Raw genomic sequence first — 8736 nt, forward strand, 5'->3', positions numbered from 1 at the left:
CCCATACCCAACGCGAGCCCATGGCTGACGAGCCAGCCTGTAATTAGGCTGATTAATTGAGAGCGGTGTTTTCCCTCCCAACAGGTCCGGACAGGCCCCACGCGGCGCCTGGGCTGGGGAGGCAAACACCTGCGTGGGGGCTGCGGCATCCCTGGGGCTGGGATGGGATGGGATGGCTGGCCCCCAGCCCTTGCGGGGGGGGACACGAAGGGGGCTTGTATGCTCCCCCTGTCAGCCCAGTCTGAAGTCACGGTGAAACTGGGGTGACGTCAGCGGGTGTGCCGCCGCGACGTGCCACTTGCCAGCGCCTTTGCCCCGGTTGCCCCTGGCGCTGACGTGACACCCCCCCATTTCCCCAACCCCCCCCAACCCCACCGCCCTCCATTTAATTAAGGCATGACAGCCTACAGTCAGTCATATAGTTTAGCGATAAACATTCCCCCTCTCTTGTTTGTCAATACTGAGTAAAATAATAGCTGCAAGTGTACATTTTGCAAAGTCCAAGAAGTCTATTTTTATTGAACTATCATGACACAACAAACTTTTTCTACTATATTTGCTGTTATTACACATAGAAGGCAGTGAGCACCTTTACTATTTTCAAGGACTACAAAGTGTATGACAGCTTGAGTGCCACCACGCATTTCACCAGCAAGACAATAAATAAGAATACATACATCAAAAAACAGAGGGTTGTAGACAGTCAGAGGCAGTTCTATATGGCCAAAATGACCAGGGCAGTTGCTGAAGTTCTGCATGCAAGTGGCACACACTTCTTTGGAGTCTGGAGGTCCCAAAGCCAAGTCGTACAGTCCATTACTGGCTGGATTCCCCACATTATCCAAATACTGAGGATTTGTTATGGCTTTTACACTCAGTTTCCTGAAGTTGAAAGGAAAGAGTAAAAAAAAAATCAATGGCAGTAAACAGCCACATGATATGCACTTGTCGGGTACAACTAGCATTGACATTTAGTAGCTATATGATATTTTATTGATGAAAACCTTTATAAGGGCACTTTGCACACGCAATGGGAATTTCTGTACCATTGATTTAATTGTCTGAGTACAATTATTTATACCACAGCAAATATTTCCTTTATTAAGAAGTCAAGTAACTTTGCTAGTGTGTCCTCTCAAGCAGTGGGAGAGGTATAAAAACAACAAAACCACCTAGACAATGACAGCTGCAACATCCTTGACCATACACGGCGCTAATATCACACTAACACTAAATAAACAGTGGCAGCTCTCTAGAACTTCAGAAGAGATGACCTGCTGGAAAAAGCCGCAAAAAAAAGCCCTCTGCAACAAAGATCCCTGCTCTGTGATACTTACGCTGGTGCTAAAATATCTGAGTATTTTCCCTTTACTGACACTAGCAAGGTCTCTTCTGTGTTGGACACTTGGGATGAGATCCCAGGCCAGGTTTCCCACAGTGTGCCCACCATGGAACAGGTCCAGCCTTGCCAGCACAGGGCTTCTCCAGGCTCGGGCAGGCCCTGCTGGCGCTGAGGTGCAGGAGTGGGGGGAAGCCATCGCTCCCCTCAGAGGAGGCCCCTCAAGAGAGGCACAGCCTTCACCCTCCCAAAGCGAGTGTATGCTGAAAGGGCCGTGCCCCCCCCCCCCCCCCCCCCCCCCCCCAGCAAGGGGACTGGGTGCCAGCGCAGGTGAGCGGGCGCTACCCTTGTTTTTATTTGAAAAGCAGCCAGAGCAGCAGCACCCTCTGCCCATGGGCATAGTGGCAGTGAGGTGCCACACATAGGGACACGCTGTGGCACGAGGATGCGCCGTGTGTGGGGGGGATGCGATGTGCGCGGGGATGTGCCGTACACGGCGCTATAGACAGGGATGTGCCACACACAGCAGGGACCTGCTGTTGCTGAGGGCCGTTTGCCCCATTGCCACAGGTCAGCAGGGAGTCTGTGGCACAGCAGGTCGTGCCGTGCCCGGTCCCACACCAGAGCCACGGCAGGGATGCACCATGCGTTGTGCCGCACGCCCTGCCCATGCTGGGATGCCAGCAGGACATGTGGCACCGTGCATCTATGGCTGTGTGCCCATGTCACACTGTCCTGTGCCTGCCCTGCCCTCGATGGGTTTTTGGTGCCGGGGGCCCCTGCCCACCCGCTCTCCCTGTCCCCAGTGAGCTTTGCGGAGTGCGGTGAGCCCCGGCGTGCCGCCTACCTCTCCGACGACACGCGCTTCAAGGTGAGCAGGAATGGCATCGTCTCCACGACCCGGCCCCTGCAGCTCCAGCGGCAGGAGATCAGCTTCTCTGTCCACACCTGGGACGCCACAGGCAAGAAGCATTCGGCCAGGGTGACCCTGCGCAGACGGTTACACCATCACAACCACCACCGCCGCCAGCACCAGCAGCAGGTAAAGTGCAGCCCCTCTCCCCGGGGCAGAGTGTGCAGAAGGCTCGGAAAGGGGCTGGCACCAACCTGAGCTGCTCTCCCTGTAGGACACGGCGCCCATTGTGCTGACCTTCCCCAAGTCCAGCCATAGGCTCCAGCGGCAGAAGAGGGACTGGGTCATCCCCCCCATCAACTGTCCTGAGAACGATCGGGGGCCCTTCCCCAAGAAGATGGTGCAGGTACATGGCCCTGTGGGGGACCCAAGGGAGTACCCAGAGTGACAGGACCCCTCTAACCCCTCCTTCCACCTCGCCTCCAGATCAAATCCAACAAGGACAAGGAGACCAAGGTTTTCTACAGCATCACAGGGCAGGGGGCAGACAGCTACCCCGTGGGTGTCTTCACCATTGAGCGGGAGACAGGGTGGCTGAAGGTGACGAAGCCACTGGACCGGGAGGAGATCGACAAATACGTCGTGAGTGTGGGGCTGGGGTGGGGAGGGGACAGTCCCCGGGACTGTGCGTGGGCTGATGGTGTCCCTCGCAGCTCTTCTCCCACGCCGTGTCAGCCAATGGGCAGTCTGTGGAGGACCCCATGGAGATCATCATCACTGTGACAGACCAGAATGACAACCGGCCCGTCTTCACCCAGCAAGTCTTCATCGGTTACATCGAGGAGAACGCGAAGCCGGGTATGTGGGGGACCAGTGAGCCGGGGGCCCCACAGCTGGGACCGTGCAGAGCCCTGAGCCAGAGCTGTGCCTGGGTATCCATAGGGTTTTGTCCCATGAGTAATATCTCCCCTGCTTGTCCCTGTCCCCAGGCACATCCGTGATGACCGTGAATGCCACGGATGCAGATGATGCCATTAGTATGAACAACGGCATCATTGGCTACTCCATCCTTAGCGAGGAGCCCAAGAGTGCACAACGGATGTTCACCATCGACCCAGTGAAGGGCATCATCAGTGTCATCGACACAGGGCTGGACAGGGAGGTGGGTCCTTGCTACGTCCTGGGGGACCATGTGGCAGCTCCACAGTGGGACTTGCTGTGGGGAGCCAGGGATGCTGGAGCCCCGGGGGTCCACCCATTCCGGGGATTTGCCATCTCTGGGTCACTGTCCCCTGCTCTGGGGGAGTGTGCAGCCCCAAGCTGTGGGGATCTGTGCAAGGACCCCCAGCCCTGCCAAGCTCTGGGAGGGGGTAAACTGCTAGCCCTTTGGGTGGGCAGCAGGGACATCAGCAAGGATCTGTGCCAACAGTGAACACTGGCTGTAGAAGGGTGGAAGAACAGGCAGGTGATGGCCCTCGAAGAGGGGAACATGCCAGACCCTGTCCCTACCCTAAGCACAGTGATTTCGTCTTGCAGACCACTCCCAACTACACGCTGATCATCCAGGCTGCGGACCAGGAGGGCACTGGCCTGACCAACACCGCCACTGCCATTGTGGAAGTCACTGACGCTAATGACAACCCTCCCATCTTCGACCCCACCATGGTATCCAAGCCACTTCCTGCAAGCTACTCCCCTTGTTGGGCCACTGTGGCATGAGCCCCCACACCTTGGGGTGCTCGGGACCATGTGGGTGACTGTCCCCATCCCATCTCTTGCAGTACGAGGGGACGGTGAATGAGAACGAGGTGGGGGTGGTGGTGACCCAGCTGCAGGTGACGGACAAGGACTTGCAGGGCTCCCCTGCCTGGCAAGCTGTCTACCGCATCAAATCTGGGGACCCAAATGGTGACTTCACCATCATCACTGACCCCCAAAACAACAATGGCATCCTGAAAACTGCCAAGGTTGGTCTTGCTACCACACAGCTACCCTGGTACTGGCTGCCTCCCTGCCAGCTCTGGCACTACCCTGGCTCCTCTCTCCCGCTCACCCCCAGGGCCTGGATTACGAGACCAAGAGCCAGTACAACCTTGTGGTGACAGTAGAGAACGCCATCCCCTTCACTATGTCCCCACCGCTCTCCACGGCCAGCGTCCTGGTGACAGTTGGAGATGTGAATGAACCTCCCGTCTTCATGCCCCCAGTCAAGAAGGTAGAGGTGATGGAAGACCTGCCACAGGGGCACCAGGTCACCTCCTACACAGCCCAGGACCCGGACAGGGATCAGAGGCAGAGAATCACGTGAGTGTAGGGGCCAGTGGTGGGGGGCTGTGCTGGCGTGCCCGTTGTGCCACATGCCCCATGCTCCCCTGCTGACCCCTCGCTTGCCCCAGGTACCGCATGGGCAGTGACCCCGCAGGGTGGCTGGCCATCGATCCCGAGAATGGCATCGTCACAGCCACCCAGCCACTGGACCGGGAGTCAGTGCACGCCATCAACAGCACCTACAAGGCCATCGTCCTGGCTGTGGACAATGGTGAGGAGCACCCTGTCTTGCCCTCTGGGAAGGTGCTGCTGCTCCCTGCCCTGGGCTGGGGCATCTGGGACCTCTTCCCCAGGCACCTTACTAACCCCTGGCCCCACAGGGTCACCGGATGCCACCGGCACGGGGACGCTGCTCCTCCTCCTCCAGGACGTGAATGACAACGGGCCCATGCCAGAGCCCCGGATCTTCGACATCTGCAGCCGGCAGCCTGAGGAGCAGACACTGAACATCGTTGACAAGGACCTGCCCCCCAACACCTACCCTTTCCTGGCAGCGCTGGAACACGGCTCTGGCGCCAACTGGACCGTCAGGGTGACCGGACAAGGTAGGGGCCACCTGGTCTGTCCTGATTACCCACCTTCATCGTGGAGGCGGTGGGGAGATGCCAAGTGGTGCCCAGATCCCAGCACCCCTGGTTCTCTGCACTCCCTTGAGTGCCACGGGTGCCAGCCCCCACGATGGGCACTGGGCAGGGGAACTGCCACGTGGCAAAGCCCTGCACCAGTGCCAAGGGTGTCCCCAAACGGGAGATCCGGGACCCATCTGTGAGTCCAACCCCTCTCTCTGTTGCAAGACCTGCTGGTGCTGAAACTGACGAAGGAGCTGGAGCCAGGGGAGTACAGCATCTTCCTGAAGCTGACAGATGGCCAGGGCAAGGCGCAGGTGACGCCAGTCAAAGCTCAGGTGTGCGACTGCGAAGGGCCAGCCAAAAACTGCGAGCGGCGAGCGTACGTCGCCGGTGGCCTGGGTGTCCCTGCCATCCTGGGCATCCTGGGAGGCATCCTGGCGCTGCTGAGTGAGTACCATGGGATGGAGACGGGATGGGGATGGAGCCACCCTTGCCCTGCCGCCCTGACACCAGTGCCCTCTGCTCGCAGTCCTGCTGCTGCTGCTGCTGCTCTTCGCCAGGCGGAGGACGGTAGTGAAGGAGCCGCTGCTCCCACCCGAGGATGACATGCGGGACAATGTCTACCACTACGACGAGGAGGGTGGTGGTGAGGAGGACCAGGTGGGACACCTGTGCCAGGCCGGACCCTGCCTGCAGGGTCCCTGTGGCACCCTCTCTGTGGCGGGTGGTGGCCTTGCTCCCCAAGCCATGATGGATGCTCAGGGTGCGCAAGGTTGCTGTAGACCCCTCTGTGGTCACTGGTGCCCATGGTGCCCCGGGTCCCAGCAGAGTGATGCCCTCAGCATCCCTTGAACATCATCTCCTCATGTTCCCCCCCAACACCAGGACTATGACCTGAGCCAGCTGCACCGGGGCTTGGACGCTCGCCCGGAGGTGATCCGCAATGATGTGGCCCCCCCACTGATGGCTGCCCCCCAGTACCGGCCCCGGCCCGCCAACCCCGACGAGATTGGAAACTTCATCGATGAGGTGAGCCCTGACCTCATGCGGTGCTTTGGGGATGGAGCCCCAATCCATGCAGGCACCATTGGGGTGCCACCCACCCGGTGGTGTCCCCAAACCCCCAGGGGACGGCTGCTGACCCCTCTTGCCCCCCCCACCCCAGAACCTGAAGGCGGCTGACACGGACCCCACGGCCCCCCCTTACGACTCCCTGCTGGTGTTCGACTACGAGGGCAGCGGCTCGGAGGCCACCTCGCTCAGCTCCCTCAACTCCTCTGCCTCCGACGGTGACCAGGACTACGACTACCTCAATGAGTGGGGCAGCCGCTTCAAGAAGCTGGCGGACCTCTATGGTGGTGGGGAGGAGGAGGATTAGGACACCCCTCGGCCCCAACCCGGCCGGCAGCCGCCCGGCGCAGGCAGCTCACCTCATTTCACCCCACTGCACTCGCGTCGGTCTCTGCCTGTTGAGTGGACAAACAGCACCCCTCCAACACCCCCTCAACCCGGTGTCCACGTCCCCCTCGGTCAGTGCAGGGGAAGCATAGGGTCATATGGGCTTGGGGGTGTTTTTTGGGGGAGCCTTTGTGTTTCCCTCGGCTGGCCCCCGAATGGACACCCCTGTTTGGTACGTTCCCCATCTTGCAGCTGAGGCTGCAGGGGTCAGGATCAGCTCCCCTTCCCCCGTGGGGAGAGCCTACCACCACCTCCCTGCCTTTGCTGTGAGGGGGAAAAATGGTTTCTCTGGCACTCTCCGAAATACCTCCTGACCTGGCACCGGAGCAGCGGGGCAGTCCCAGCACCGCACCTCTGCTCGCGCAGGCAAGTTGATCGATAAACACGGACCAAAGATGTACTATATGTAAGGTAATTGTATTTGATAGAGTACTTACAGGCAGATTTCTATTTTTCTGTATCCCAGATAATTATGATTTCCTTCTGTGTTGTGCCGGGTGTTAATTATTGTGCAGTCAATGAAAGGCGCTTTTGGAAATCAAATGGCTTTATTGAAATTCTGAACTTTGTGTTTAGCTGTTGTCACGGTTTGTATTTTTTTTATTATGGGAAGAGGGTCTGAGGCGGACTGGGAAGCCGACAGTGGCTGACTAGTAATTGATTGTATGGGTTTTTTTATATGAAATTAAAATAATAAATTGTTTTAAGAAAATCAAAAGCCCTTTTCTCTGTGTGCAGCTCTGCTGGTTTCGCTGTGTCCATGCTCAGAGGCAGGTCTGCCCCACAGAGAGCTGCTCCTCGGCACGGCCACAGCTGCTGCTGCTGCCTCTTCTTTGCAACAGGGACAGATCCGGAGCAGAGCACTGTCTTTTCTCATCTCCAGGGGCCGTGAGGAGGCTGGGCTGCAGCCGACAGCAGGTCACGGCTTTGCCTTGTGCTGAGTCTGCCTGGCCAGGCCCTGGGGAAAGGAGGAGTGGGACATGGCATGAAAAACAAGGCTTGTACCTTATCACGGTGGCTGCGTGTGCAGTGCCCACACCCCACCCTGCGCAGCAGAGGCGAGGCCGTCGGCCATGAGTGAGAGATCACTGGTGTTTGTCCAGCCCTGAAATGGCTGTGACCCCTTCCAGAGGCCCTGCCTGGTGAGGAAACACAAAAGAATAACATGCCCAGCAGCGTTTGAAAGCTTTCAAACGCACAAGCAGCCTCAGAGGCTGGTGAAGGATTTTGCAGTCGTCCCGCCTCGTTACAGTCCTGGAGAGGCAAGTTGCTAATTTATGTGCTTTGCAACATGCACATAAGCTGTTTATTCCAAAGGCAGGTTTGGCCACTGACCCTAAGAGCAGGCTGCCTTGCACACCTCCGCCTCCACTCGCACTTTACGATATGGAGATGCGTTTGGGCTCTCCCTTTTGTAGACGGACTTGCTGTTTTCTCTCTGGAAGCTGCTAAATTTTGCTCGAGGCACCCAGAGGCACAGGGGCGAGCCTTGGGGGCGGGAGCTCTCCTGAAATACCTTACCAGCCAGAGGGGTGGGTGCTGTTGACACCTTTGGAGACAGGGGCCTACACTGCCGGCCTCCCACCTCGGTGGCCGAGGAGGAGACAGCTGTGTTCCCCGCTGGGAAGAAGCCGAGTTCCGAATTGCCGTGATCAAGAGGCACCACCCGCGGCCGGGCACCACCGAGCGGCCGCAGCCGCGGCCGCTCCCCCTTCAGGCCAGGCCCCAACATGGCGCCGCTCCGCCACCTCCTCCCGCCCCGCCCAAGATGGCGGCGGGCGGTGTCGCTCCTCCCCCTCCGCCGACCTCCCCAAGATGGCGGCGCGCAGCCATGCTCCTCCCCTCGACGGAGGGCCCCAAGATGGCGGGTGCTACGGAGCCGGAGCCGGCCCCGCAGCTGGAGCAGGTGGTAGAGGCGCTGGAGCTGCTGCTGCGGCCGCCCGCCGGGCCCGGTGAGCGGGATGGCGGGGCCGAACCCGGCCCGGAGAGCGCCCTACGACCGGAGACGCTGCGCAGCAACGCGGCGGTGCTGGAGGAGCGGCTGCGGCGGGCGCCGGGCTGGGCGGCGCTGCGCGGCCTGCGCCATGCCGTGCTGTCCCGGGCCCCCGCGCTGGCCGCCGGGGTGGCGGACGAGGCCGAGCCGGGGTGGGCTACCGCCTGCGGGCTGCTGGCGCTGCTGCCGTGCCTGA

At 59.6% G+C, this 8736-nt stretch overlaps 1 protein-coding gene across 1 annotated transcript in view; it reads left to right on the top strand.

The window, feature by feature from the left end:
- LOC106888384 (cadherin-1-like) overlaps positions 1 to 7265 on the top strand; it is an 11172-nt gene extending 3907 nt beyond the window's left edge. The window contains exons 3-16 of the mRNA XM_014942585.1: positions 2146 to 2381; positions 2467 to 2598; positions 2679 to 2834; positions 2906 to 3050; positions 3182 to 3354; positions 3729 to 3857; positions 3974 to 4159; positions 4252 to 4496; positions 4589 to 4731; positions 4841 to 5065; positions 5315 to 5536; positions 5619 to 5749; positions 5975 to 6118; positions 6255 to 7265. Of these exons, the coding sequence (XP_014798071.1) occupies positions 2146 to 2381; positions 2467 to 2598; positions 2679 to 2834; positions 2906 to 3050; positions 3182 to 3354; positions 3729 to 3857; positions 3974 to 4159; positions 4252 to 4496; positions 4589 to 4731; positions 4841 to 5065; positions 5315 to 5536; positions 5619 to 5749; positions 5975 to 6118; positions 6255 to 6467 (2480 nt within the window). The 3' untranslated portion in view covers positions 6468 to 7265. The remainder of the gene's footprint in view (positions 1 to 2145; positions 2382 to 2466; positions 2599 to 2678; positions 2835 to 2905; positions 3051 to 3181; positions 3355 to 3728; positions 3858 to 3973; positions 4160 to 4251; positions 4497 to 4588; positions 4732 to 4840; positions 5066 to 5314; positions 5537 to 5618; positions 5750 to 5974; positions 6119 to 6254) is intronic.
- The last annotated feature ends 1471 nt before the right edge of the window (positions 7266 to 8736 follow it).

The sequence above is a fragment of the Calidris pugnax genome, unplaced genomic scaffold (genome assembly GCF_001431845.1).
Source record: "Calidris pugnax isolate Ruff unplaced genomic scaffold, ASM143184v1 scaffold28, whole genome shotgun sequence".
Classification (NCBI taxonomy): Eukaryota; Metazoa; Chordata; class Aves; order Charadriiformes; family Scolopacidae; genus Calidris; species Calidris pugnax.